Source organism: Hydra vulgaris, chromosome 15 (genome assembly GCF_038396675.1).
Source record: "Hydra vulgaris chromosome 15, alternate assembly HydraT2T_AEP".
Taxonomy (NCBI): Eukaryota; Metazoa; Cnidaria; class Hydrozoa; order Anthoathecata; family Hydridae; genus Hydra; species Hydra vulgaris.
The window spans coordinates 24,067,754-24,082,500 of NC_088934.1; the positions used below are offsets into that span (position 1 = coordinate 24,067,754).

General features: G+C 25.0%; 1 protein-coding gene across 4 annotated transcripts in view; it reads right to left on the bottom strand.

Moving 5' to 3' along the window:
- Nucleotides 1–260: 260 nt before the first annotated feature.
- The window catches only part of LOC136071997 (disintegrin and metalloproteinase domain-containing protein 17-like), a 40,788-nt gene continuing 26,301 nt past the window's right edge, over nucleotides 261–14,747 (bottom strand). For 3 of the 4 annotated variants that reach the window (XM_065819058.1, XM_065819060.1, XM_065819061.1), the window contains 6 exons: nucleotides 9,871–10,023; nucleotides 9,597–9,790; nucleotides 8,894–9,015; nucleotides 4,376–4,528; nucleotides 512–639; nucleotides 261–398 (listed from right to left, as the gene is read on the bottom strand). Coding sequence is in view for 2 of the 4 variants with exons in the window: in XM_065819060.1 (XP_065675132.1) it covers nucleotides 292–398; nucleotides 512–639; nucleotides 4,376–4,528; nucleotides 8,894–9,015; nucleotides 9,597–9,790; nucleotides 9,871–10,023 (857 nt within the window). In the remaining 2 variants the exon portion in view is untranslated. The remainder of the gene's footprint in view (nucleotides 399–511; nucleotides 640–4,375; nucleotides 4,529–8,893; nucleotides 9,016–9,596; nucleotides 9,791–9,870; nucleotides 10,024–14,747) is intronic. The other variant, XM_065819059.1, reaches the window with a different exon arrangement.

Below are 14,747 nucleotides of genomic sequence, written 5' to 3' on the forward strand. Positions count from 1 at the left end.
CTAACATACACATATGCATATATACAACTAGGATGACACAATATTTGGTAAATAAACAATTGTAGTTTATGAAATAATAATTATATACCCAACTATGTAACTATAAAGGTTAACAGTGCTTCAAACTTTATTCCCATCTTCAATTGTTTATATATAAATAAATCTTGTTTAAGATTATAATATAATCATAAAATTAAAAAAAACATTGAAAATATGGAACTTTTTAAAAATAAACTAAAAGATATTCAGAAAAAACCATATTTCATTTTTTAAAATTATTATTAAAAAGATCTACATATTTCTGTATTTTATCTCATTAAGTTTTGTCAACAATAAAATATTTTCTTTTTTTGGTTCAATATACTCATTCCAGTCGAAAATAGGTTCTTCAGTTAAATCTTTAAAAAAAGAAAAGAAATAGTATTAAAAAATAAAAAAAACATAGAGAAAAATAAAAAAACAAAACAAAACTAAATTTATCATAAGATACAAAACATTTAATGTGATTTACCAGACAACTTTTTACAAAGTTCAGTTACACTATCTTCCCATTGTACCTGGAACCAAGAGAGACCAACTGGTAAAAGATTATTAGAAGAAATAAAATCTGATGTTGAGAAAGTGCGTGAGACTAAACTGCTAAAATAAATAAACTATAAATTTTAAAACTTTTTATTCTCCATAAAAAAGAAGATTAAAATATGGATTTTAAAATTTAGTAAGGGTTTGTCAATAAATTATACCATGCAATTTTTGACAGTTTCGACTTCCTCTTCCTAGTAACAAGTTGTCACGATTTACTGACAACTACCACCCCCACCCCCCTCAAAAAAATGCATGTTTTTTTGCAATCCAACAACAACAACAACAACAAAAAGAAGCAACAATTTTGTAACCCTTGCCTAAAGTTTTAAATACAATATTATTTTTCTTATAAAGATATAAATTTTTTAGCTGCTTTTAGTTAACTATTAAATTTTTGCACTCCTATACTACAACCATTTTTCAAAATGCCTTAAGATTAAAAAATTCAAAATTAATAATAAATAAGCTAATATAGATGATAACAAACCTTATTGAATGATTATTTTTTCAAAATAATGAAAAATTTATAGAGATTACTAGTTTCAAAAAATGCCTTAAAAATAATATCTGCTTTTAATTTTGAAACTTTTTTTCAAAATGCCTTACGCATTGATTTGGTAAAAATGATTCGACTACACTATGTTTTGAAATTCTTAATAGTTAATTATCGTTTTATTATACCATTTATAGTTATTGTTATATTATATTATAACAATAATCATTATATTATAACAATAATTATAATTATTATAATAAAATAATAATTAACTATAAGGAATTTTAAAATATAGCGTAACTAATACCACTGGCATAAGAACAGGGGGAGAGGGTCAAAGGGGACAATCGCCACCTCCCCCAAATTTCTTAAAATTCCTTTTTTTCATTCAAATTTTATTTTTTGCTGCCTTAGCCTGCTTTAATTTCTGTTTCCACCCCCCTCCAAATTTTCGACCTTCCTATGCCACTGACTAATAATACAAAACAGTTATTAGTTGCATGTATTTAAAATTTGAAAATTTTTAACATAAAATAAATGTATTTAGAAAATGAAATAAGTAATAATACAAAAAGGAAAAAACAAGGAAATTTCTATTTGCGCAAGACATTTATAATATAATTTTAAAATTGAAGAATTGTTAAACATAAAAACTCTTATTCTTTGGCCAATAAACTTCCCCAAAACTCTCTTCTATTAGGGGGCATAAAAGGACAAAGTGTTGAAACAAGCTTCGATTTTTGGATTGGATTGATTCCGGCTTTTAAATCTCTCATAGTATATGGTAAAGTTGACATTTTTTCTTTCCGTTTTTTGGATAAAACTGATACTTAAATCACAGAGCCATCAAAGTCACAACAATAAAACATGCTATGAGAACCACGTTTGAACTCGATTTCAGTGATGTTTTCCATATATGGACAAGTAGACAATTTATTCAACATATATTAAGTAATTTTTTTCTTTAGCACAAAAATGTTTGTGACCTTAAAAAATAAAAACTCACTTCGTTACAGCAACAATTTTTATAAATTTAATAGAACTAAAATCAAACTTACCTGCAAAATTTTAACTTTTGTACTTCGTTTCGGTGCTTCCACTCCTTGAATAAAATCATTGAAATCGTACACGTGACTTAGTTTCAGTTGCTTCTCTATTAAATGATTAAATGAGTCACAACTCATAAATGTGTGACAATATTTTAATTTGATTTTGTTGGTTGTGATTTCACTACTGTTAATCATATATATTAGAAACAGCACTAAATTTTTGTTTAGAGCGGAGCAATTGTCACACCAAATAGTAATTTCAGACTTGATACTCTTGCAAAAACAAATAATATGTAGAAATTAGTTCTTTGCACTGCCCAGCAATTTCTTTATGTCAAACAATTGAAACTACACTTTCCTTTGTTTTTCCAATAGGCACAAATGCTTGATTGTATGTTGTTAATTGCTGACAAAAAATTGCTTCTTTAAGACTTTCCATTCTTGGTAGCATGATTACTTTTTCCATCTCTGTCACCACTATTATTTCTTGTGCACAAACAGTTCAATCAGCATCAAGTATTTGTTTCTAGCCTGTCTGACCCTTTTCATGTGAATTTATATGTCATGCAATCTGTACAGTCTGGAGTTAAAGTTAATTTAGAATGATTTTTTTCTCCACAATGTGTAAAGAACTGAAGGCATGTGTAACACTCTTCATTGACATCATTGTCACCAACCAAAAAATAGCGAAAGTTGAACTTTTTGGACTTTTTATTATTTTTTGGTAAAATTTGTGTTTTGAACATTTTTAGTGTGGCGGTTTTTTAGCAAGTTACTCCAGAAATCATCATTAACTTTATGTCTTTTATTGTTAGCTATATTTTTGGCACATGTTTAGGATTGCAATCTTCCGCTATAATTTTATGTATCAACTTTCTTTTAATTTCAAAATTTTTTCTTTTCTTTTCTGTTTTTCGTGAAATTTCTTGCGATCCTTTGTGAAATTTCTTGTGTCCTTTATTTAACACTGTGGATTCCTTGTAATTTTAATTTTCTGAGTTCTCATCACTTAAATTATTGTAGTTCTGCTAAATTAGGAATAGATTTTTATTTATATTTTGATAAAGTTTTTAAGTTGATGTGTTCTTAAAAAGTGACAGATAATAAAATATTTGGATGAGTGATTTAAATAGATGATTTTTGGGTAAAAATTTGTAAAAAGATCGCAAAACATCTGGAGCTAGTTGTAATAATTACTCTAAATATTGTGTAATCTTTGAAAAAATAATAACACAAAAATAGTTACATTTTGAAATAAAATAAATTTTATTTTTAATTTAAGTCAAAATATTGACTTTTATAGAGAAAAAATTTACATACATCGATATAATTTTTAAAAAACGTATATTTATTACAGTTTAGATACATAGCCAAATTTTTGGAAAAATTCATTGGGAAAAATTGAAGTAAATTTACTTGTTATTGTTTCATTAGGCACTTTGAACGCTGCTTTCATCTATAAAAAGCCTGTCTACATTTTTTCAGACAAAAAAATTCAACACAAATACTTATTTTTTTAAACTAATTTTTTTTCCAATCCATAATATAATTAAGATAAAGCTTATATTTAAATAAACATAATTTCAAATTTCTTGGAAAAACTCCAAAATTTAAAATATATATCAAATAGCATTTTTCTCGAAATACATAAAAAGCAACTTAAGGCGTTTTAAAAAACAGCTGTAGTATAGTTCCATATAAAATTGTATAAATTAACAGGAATGAATAAAAACTTCTTAAGGTATTTAATTTATGTTAAATATGTAATTTTAATATTTTAAATATTTAATACTAGTTTTAATAAATGTAATTATATTTTTATTGATTTGTATTTAATAATTATATTATTATTAACTATTTTTTGATTGATGATATAGCTTTTCAAATATATCATTAACTGATATAGCCGCAGGTACAGCTTTTTTAGGTCAGATGATGAATGTAGTCTACATTGATCATCTGACTTTAAATGGAATAGCAATGGGGTGTATATACATCAACTGAGGGTTTACATTTAGCTAGGCTCTTTTAAATATAAAGGATTTCTTAAGTCTAAAATTTAAAAAAATATATCTTTTGTGTCACAAAACCAGATACACTCTTCCTCTATTTCATGACATAATTTGTGGACAATCCTTAATACTATATTTCAGAATACAAATTAGAGATTTCAAAATACAATTAAACTATATTAAGATTTTAAATATATATAACTAAAATAAGAATTAAGCATTAAAAAAAGTACTTTTGATCATTTATTTTAACCAAAGAAAGAAGTGAATGATGTTTGTAAAGAGAAAACACTAATCTATGAAAACCAGTTCCTTTCCATGGTACTGGAGGCAAATAGTCGTACATAATGTGACCACTGGATAAATCACTGCCCTTTATATTGGTACTAAAAAAACAAATTTAATTTATGGAACAGTTGTATGGAACAGTTATAATGCTATATTATGTATATTATTACAAATTACTTTATGGTATAGTTTTATTAATGTACATTAGAGCAAAAAATGCGCACTATTCTGGAAAGTGCATAAAAACATACTTAACAACTCTTTTCTATATATCCAGCAGGGCTGTGGAGTTGGAGTCACAACATTTGTAGTAGAGTCAGAGTCGCTAAACAAAATCGCGACTCTGACTCCAATATTAAAACTTCTTGGTTTTGCACGTGCATGTACAAAATATTTAACCTTCAAAGAACTTTTCATACATTTAGCAAAAAAAAATTTTATTTAAAATTTTGTTTTGTAGTTGAAGTCAGAGTTGTACTCTGAATATTTCAACAATTGGAGATGGAATCGGAGTTAGTACTTTTTTATTACAATTCCACACCCCTGATATCTAGAATATTTTTCTATTATCAGAAACCATTTTTAACTATTATTATCAGAAACCATTTCCTCATTCCAAAAATTAAAAGAAAAAGCATCTTTGTAATTTCTAATATGCTAATATTTTGCTAAATAATGAATTGCAAAAAAGGTAATAAGAAATCCTAACACTGCCTATTACTTTATCATCAAAATGTAGTAAGCTTAGAACTTAAATATATTTAAAACTTGTTAACTGATTTTAAATCTCATCAAAAGAATTTATGCTATTTTTATGCAGTTTTAATGCAATTTTTAGCTATTTTTATGCAAACTAAATTCAATTTTTTGATATTTTTATGCGAATTTCATCAAAAACTGATATTAGACCATGCAGGGCTCAATTAAATTTTTTATCAAGTCCCAGACAAAATGTCTAATCTAAACTTGTTTGGGTCGAACAGTGTCCAATCAAATTTTAAAAATTTAATTTTTATGATTTTACAGAACCTAGTTATGCAATCGAAATCTTTGTCATGTTATTCAGTTTATTTTCGCTAAATTAGAAGTTATAGTTTCTCTCCTTATTATTTAGAATATTTCATCGCAGATTTTTGTTTTCTAATAAAATAGTTTCAATTTAATACTGTATGTTTTTTAGGTAAACTTCAATTTTTACGCTGTAATTGACAACATTCATTTATTTTTTTGTTTACAATTTGACAATGGCTGTTTTGATGTTTTAACAATTTAAATGCAATAAAAAACATCGTATAGAATAACTATTAATGGTTGATCTTTTTAAAAGTTTTTATTTTACGCAAAGGCTTTAAAATAGACTCAAAAAATAATTGTAATGATTGTTTAAAATAAACACATTATGTGTAAATTAAACGTTATATTTAAATATTTTTTTTTAGTAAGAATGTATTTTTTATGTCTTTCTAAAAATATATTAAAGATAATTTTTTTAAGTTACTTTAAATTATGAATAAGTTAAATTAAATCTTCCCATGATTTAATCGCTTTATTATTTTTTGTTTCTGTTTTACAACGAAATGTTTAAAAGTTTTTGTTTTTTTAGACTTTCTAATTAAAGCATGAAATGATTAAAAATTACGATTTTAAAAAGACTACGTTATTTTTTAAAACAATTTTTTTGCAACTTTTTGAAAAAAATATTTACTTGAAAATTTTATATTTTTTCTTTTCAATAATTTAATTTCACTTTTCAATAATTTAAATAAAATTCGCTCATTTATTAAACAATCAATAGAAGTAATTTGTAAAAGCGTTTTGTGTAACTTTAATTAAATGTTTTAAAAGATGATTTAAAAAATTTTTTTTTCAAATGCAATTAAAAACAAAACGAATCTGGTGGTTTTTTGCATTTAATCTGGCGGGTTTTTTTTATCATGATAAATAGTTATGCTTTTATTGTAATCAAATAATCTGGCGGTTTTTAAATTTATATTAATTTTTTAATGCATGTTATAAACCGCTTAAATGATTCATAATAAAAAATATTCTACATATTACAGTTAAAATAAATATAGGTGTGTAACAAATAGTAGAATCCAATAGCATTGAGTAATAATAATAATAATAATAATAATAATAATAATAATATATATATATAATTAGTAAAAAATCACTTATCAAACTTTTTTTATTATACATTGTGTTTGATCAATTGATCAATTTGATCAAAAAGGCTCATTAGAAAGAAATGATATTTTCAGAAAAAATTTATTTATATACATTTTACATACACAAAACAATTTTTAAAAATTATGACTTTATTCTATATTAATGTCATTTCCATTAACACAATGCGTAAGAAAAGATTTGCAGTGCCTCACAAAGTTTGAAAGATCATGTTCAGTAATGTGCTCACAACTGCTTCTTATTTGTTCTAATAAATTTTTATTTCCTATCAGAGCTAGTTGAACTTTTGTAGTATTCTTAATTTTTGCGAATGTCACTTCACAAGGATTTAGAAAAGGTGAGTATCGTGGTAAAAAAAAAATATCATAGGGATAATATCATAAATATCTAATAATGAAAGTTAACGTTGTTCATCACCATGGTAAACTCTTCTTCCTCCCCCAAAATACTTTTAAGTGTATTTAAGAATCCTTTATTGCTTCACTCTGGACTATGTTTAGTTATTGCTTCACTCTGGACTATGTTTAAACAATTTAATGCTAATTTCATAGTTATGTTACGGCCTCTTTATGACAATACACGTTGATTTGGGGTCGTTTCTAAGAGACTGTATCATTGGTTTCTTATCATATGAAAATTAAACAGACTTTCATCAATATAAATGATATTTCTTCAACCTTGTTGAAATGTCAAGTTTTAATACTATGAAACATATGCTTTTATTTCTTTTACCTCTGCACAAATGGGTCTTAAAATTTTATATGTATAATTCAATTTTTTTAACCATTTTCATAATGTAGAGATATCAATTCCCAATTATACCTTAATCTCCTGTAGATTACAGTTTTTATTATCACCAATTAACTCATGTAGCTTATTTATTTTTCCTCAGTACAACATGACTGTTGAAAACCAACTCAACCAACACCAGGATTGATATTACCTATTGATATATATTGATGGACCAGGCGTCGTATTGAAGTCTTACTTCTGTACAAAAGTTCTTTTTTTACACTTTTCGCTTCATTAATTAAAAGATTAATGATCAAATTTCTTACTTTAACATTAACTTGATTGTCTTCATGCGTTATTCATTTTAGAGTTTTAAGAAATTGAAGAGAAAACGGGCATAAATTGTAAATAAGAAAGTTAAATTAAATGAAGCAATAAAAGCAAAACTATTTATTATGATAAAAAAAAAACCCGCCAGATTAAATGCAAAAAACCACCATATTAAATGAAAAAACTACCAGATTCGTGCAAAAAAAATACCAGATTAAATGTAAAAACCGGTAATTTATTTTCTTTTTCCTAAGGAATTATTTTGCTTATACTTTAGGTTTTTCAATTTTTTTTCTGGTTAAAGTTAAAGCTTAATATTTCTTTTTTCAGAACATTTCTGAAACATTTAAATCATCAAAACATATAAACAGTTGTGATCAAGTTGTAAACAAAAAAAAATCATTTGCGTGGTCAGCAATAGCATTCGATTGCACACCATTCCTGTCCAGGCTTTTTTTTGTAGAATATAATTCCCATCGGTCAAAATGTCTGATCACTTTGTAAATTGATTGGACAATCTGAGGTTTTAGCCGGACAATGTTCGATGTCCAACCGTTAAATTGAGCCCTGGACCATGTTAAGTATATTATTCTTTATTTACTCCCAAAAAACTATAAACTTATTTACTCCCAAAAAAAACTGTATGGACTTTTCATTTGTTTTGTTAAAATCATATTATATAAATTTTTATAAATTTTAAAACAAAACAAATATAATTATTTCTATCAATAAATAGTTATATTTGATGCTATTGAAAAACCTCCTAGAGCTTTTACACGTTCAGCAGATGATTAAGACTGAATTTCTGAAAAAATAGCCTATTGTTGTTCTTATTTCTTAGCAACTTAAGGCGGGCATAGCCAATCAAACGTAATCCCCTTAGAGTAATAGTCAGAAGAATTTCATCTAAAACGTTTTAACAGAATAACTAGAGCTCCAAGCAAATTTTTATTGAGCATCATTATGTCATACACATGTTATCTTATTGCGCCTAATAAATATTTTACAAAAAGTAATTAACATGTAATAATAACAAAAAAAATTAAAATAAAAATTTACAAAAACACTGTTCTAATAAAAGCTGTAGTAAAACAAAAACATAAGATGCACAGAAATTCAACTTGACAGCTGAAACAAGTACAGCTTAAGAGTTTAACAAACAATAAATAACTGTCTACCATTTTAACCAGTTCTTTTTTAAATTTAAAACTCACATAACCCAATGAACGAGTTCCTTATTTCTGTCTAGCGGATGGCCATCAAGATTTGAAAGAACAAGAGTGTATAAAAAATCATCATTTGTGTTAAAAGCTACTTTAGTTGGTGCATAAAGAACCTAAATAAAAAATGAAACTTTAAAAAAAAAAATATCTTAATGTTAAAATAATTCAAACAAAAAACATTAAAAAGGTTTAAAGGGGTTAAGAATATTTTAAATTGTAGTTATAAATATTTAAATATATGATTTCTGCCAACTCAAAGTATAGAAGTATATATTTATAATAACAAATTATATTGGCTGTATCACAAAAGTTGTAGACTCAATTACAGCAAACAAATTCTTCTCCTTTTTTATTTTGGTGAAAGGTTTCTGCATTACAGAGCACATTTCAAACATTCAGGTTATAGTACACAGAAGTAAAACCATCAACAGGTAAAGAAGTATCTACTTACACAAGACATCAATCATAACCAATAAAAAACTTTAATTAAAAAAAACAATATTTTAATTAAAAAATTTTTTAATTAAAAATTTTTTAATTAAAAAAAAACACATTTTTAGATCAGCATTTAGAAAATTATGGTCTGCTAACTATAACAACACTATACCAACCTTATAATATAGTATACACAGACATACACAAACAAAAAATATAAAATTAAACATGCAAAAGCAATAAATCCAGCACAAATTACATCATTAATTCCAAGAAAATTGCCCCTATAAACTTTAGCATTGCAAAATGAAATTTCTAATAAAGTCTCCAACATGACATCTATCCCCTCATACAGATCATGATTTATGCCATAAAACTGAGATAACTTTTGAGTCTCTATTAACCCATAGCTTTTCATCCATTCCTCTTCAACCTCAGCCAAAGAAACCAACACTAAATAATTAAGTTATAAAAAAAATAAACATTTTCATTTAGATACATGAAAAGATCACTTAGTATTTAAGAATACTTACATTGCCGATTTCTTGATAATTTTTCCAGATTAATTCTTGCTTTCTGCATTTCAACAAATTTTTCTCTTAATTTTTTTCGAGTTAAGCGCTCTTTATTTAATTTGGGTAACTTAAACTTAGGTGATCTTATTGCAAACTCCGGAACATGATGATCTAAAAATTATATATATTTAATAGATATAAATATAAATATAATATATATAAAATATATATATATAATATATATATATAAAAAATATATATATATATAAAATAGATATATATATATATATAATATATATTAAATAGATATATATATATATATAATATATATATATATAATATATATAAAATATATATATATATAAAATATATATATATACATATATATATATATACATATATATATATATATATATATATATATATATATATATATATATATATATATATATATATATATATATATATATAAAGAGAGAGAGAGAAAGAGAGAGTGAGAGAGAGAAAGAGAGAGTGAGAGAGAGATTAAACCTAAACCATCTTAGGGAAGTGAGATTTCACACTTCCCTAAGACTATTTACAGAATTAATTTACAGCTCTCGCAAAAGAATAATTTTTTGTAACAAAAGTATAATTATCATTGAAACTAAAATGAAAAAAGCAAGTCATTTTTATAAAGAAAAAAAAAATTGCTTAATAAACTGCAATACTATATAAAGGCAGCTGTTACAAAAATAAAATTAAATTAAAAAGAGAAAATTAAAAAATTTTCGGTTTAAATGCACATTTTTTAAATTAGATCGGAATAACTAATGAATATAAAATTATTACTCTAAATTATTGCATAATAATTTTTATTTTATGCAATGAGTTATGTATTTTATATATATAAATAACTTTAATATATTATTCACTTTTCTGTTACCTTCTATTTTAAAAAATTTACTTTTAAAACTAATATATTAAAAATTTTAATATATTATTCACTTTTCTATTTTATTCTATTTTCTATAGCATTCTATTACAATGAGAAAATATAAAACATTTTTTATAAGCAGTAAAAGCTTTTTTATAAATTTATAATCACTCTTTTATAAATTTTTTATCAAACAAGTTGTTAATAAATAAATGGATAACTAATGTGAAAACCTAAAGACAACCTCATCTAAAGAAATCATGGCACAATAAATGATGCTTGTTATGTATTTTACATTCTTGTAACTATGTTGCAAACATATGCTTGTAATAAGTATAAAACCAAATTTTGTATTTAATAAGCATTTTTTTAAATAAATAAATAGATGGGTCATGCGAAACCAAAATCTTTTGTTTTAGGAGAGCTTTTCTCTGCTCTTGCACTTATTTACTCCCGCCAAGGTCTGCATATATATATATATATATATATATATATATATATATATATATATATATACATTCATATATATATATATATATATATACATTCATATATATATATATATATATATATATATATATATATATATATATATATATATATATATATACATTCATATATATATATATACATTCATATATATATATATATACATTCATATATATATATATACATTCATATATATATATATATATATATATATATATATATATATATATATATATATATATATATATATATATATATATATATACACATTCATATATATATATATATATACATTCATATATATATATATATATATATATATATATATACACACACACACACACACACACACACACACACACACACACACACACGCATACAGGGGCTATTCTAGACTGTTTTTGATAGCATCGACTGTATTTAGGCGCCACCCAAATAAAAATTTGAGGACTTTTTTTTCCCACATTTTTACGGAACAAATTTTTTACTTGTCCAAACTATATTGCACCAATGTGTGTGTGAGTGTGTGTGTGTGTGTATATGTGTATGTGTATATGTGTATATATATATATATATATATATATATATATATATATATATATATATATATATATATATATATATATATATATATATATATATATATATATATATATATATATATATATATGAAGAGTACACAGGAAAAGAAGGCATAGTCACATTTTAAAAGTTTTGAGAAAGTATTTATGAATCATTTATAAAAGTCTTTGCATATAGTAAGGAAAATTTTTTTTTTAATAAAAGTTACAAATATTTTATTAAAAATGTAAACTTCAAATAAATTAATCAAGAAATAACTTTTATAAATGATTAATATGCACTTTCTCAAAACTTTTTAAATGTGACTATGCCGTTTTTTCCTGTGTACTCTTCATATATGTATGTATGTATGTATGTATGTATGTATGTATATATATATATATGCGTGTATGTATGTATGTATGTATGTATGTATGTATATATATATATATATATGTATATATATATATATATATATATATATATATATATATATATATATGTGTGTGTGTGTGTGTGTGTGTGTGTGTGTCAGGGCCTAATCTAGGGAAAAAACTTGAGTGGCGGTACCCCCCTTGTTCTGGCAAACTCTAGCAGAAAATCAACATTTTTTTCGCAAATAAAACAATATTTGCTAATAATTATTTTTGGAAGCAGTTAAAAAAACTAAGAGACCATTATTTTTTTGTTTGTTTGTTTATTAATGAAATTGCCAGTTAAAAAAAATAATCAAGTAATTAAAAAAAAGAGAGTTTATTTTTAATTACTTGATACAATTATCAAGTAATTAAAAATAAAAATCAAATAAAAAACATGAAAAAAAAGTGACAATTAAATTTGGATGAATCCAGTTTTTACAGTGACAATAAATTTCAGTACTCAAAAAAGCCAGCCTTGGCTTTAAAACATATTTTTACACATGTGGGCATAGACTGTCAATTTTATGCATAGTTCTTTTGGATCCAAGTTCCAAGTGTTTCAAGAACCTCATTTAAGTTGTTTTGCTTGTGATTTTACAATGCACATTTTAAAGTTTAAATTTTTCAATGGGACTTAAATCAGATAATTGGGAAAACCATGACAAAAAAGATATCTATCTTGATTGTTTTTTTGATACTTTTGGCTGTGTGGCAAGATACATCTTGGTAATTAAAGTTGCATATTTTTAGTAGAATTTTGGTATTGACAGTTTCAAGGATGTTTCTTGGGTGCCTTAATACAAAAACTGATTCATTGAACCTTTGTATATCTTTATGTACCTAGCACTATTATGGGAAATACAGTAAATACATGCGGGAGTGGTAAAGCACTCGCTTCACAAGCGAGAGGTTTCGAGTTTGATCCCCACCACACTCCAGTAGTTTCACACTTAACTTGTTTCTCAGTGCAGCGACCTTGTTTGTCAAGGTTGGTGTTTCGGAGTTATAGTGTTAAGAGAGGCTTATAACCACTATTAAGTAGCCTCCTCATTTGTAGTGGCCTTCTCGGTCTTAAGGAGGTGAATAAAAAAATATATATATACATTCCCAAATGTCTAATGATCCACTGGTAGCTTGCATATGCTGTATACATTCTCACTTTTCAATCATTTTACGTGTGTTCTAGATTTACAATTAAAAATTTGAAAATTACATTTATCTCTGAAAATAATTCAACTCTGATCTTTTTCAGACAAGGCTAGCCTCTCCCGACACCATTTTCTCCTTGCAATGCGGTCTCTAACTCTTAAAAATGGTTTACCTTGGGTAATATAAGAACCAATTCCTCAATTTTTCAATGTCTTCCTATCAGTCTCTCTGATTAAGCCACATCCATTTTTTTGTATTTCTGAATTCTAATTGTAAGTTTGGGATTGAATATGTTGTATCCTGCTTTTTCTGATGATGCAACATTCGTCTTGATCAGAAAGTTATTTCGATCATCCAGACCTCAGTGTTTTTAATGTGGTACCTGTGCTTTTTTAATTTCTAATAGTTGTGCACACGCATTTTTCTGATACATTTATTTTTCTAGCAATACTACATTTGGCAATGCCGACCTTAAAATGTTTGAGGTCGGCAAAAAATTGCCAACCTCGTTTCTATCTTTTATGCTAAGATCTTTGTATCAAATTTGTTTTGTCAACCTCTAAAAGATTGAGGTCGATAAATTATTGCCGACCTCATTTTTCCTAATTCCGAGGGTTGCTAAATTATTTAATTCATTATTTACTTTCCTGTTTCAAATAAAACAGTTTTTTAGATAATTTTAAGCGATTTAATTCATATGTTGTAAACCATATATTGTAAACATCTAGTTATTTATAAATGGCTATTAATAAATAACTTTTTTTTCTTTGTCAAGAATTGATTATATTATCAATAAGAATGATATTTATTGCTATATGTCTGACTTAATGAATTTGCAGTTGTTTAATAAGGTGAGCAATTTACAGATTTTTAATTGTAGGAGTAACTAGTGAAAAACCATTCATTTGGGTGCTGTCCAAATTCAATTGTCATCTTTTTTTTCTTTTGTTTATTTAATTAACTTTTTCTTATTTTTTAAATACCAGCTAATTAATTCTTTTTCAAGTTTAACTAATTCGTAACTTTGCTAATAAACAAACAAACAAAAAAATAGGAACGCTTCTCTGATGTTTTTTCAAAATTGTTCACAAAAAATATTTATTTTAACAAATTTTTACTTGCCCAAACTTTATTGTACCACAGTTAGTGTGTGTGTGTGTGTGTATATGTATGTATGTATGTATGTACATACATACATACATACATACATACATACATACATACATATATATATATATATATATATATATATATATATATATATATATATATATATATATATATATATATATACACACACACACATATATATATACACACAGCCCTTGGAATTAGGGTCGGCCCTTGGAATTAGATATAAA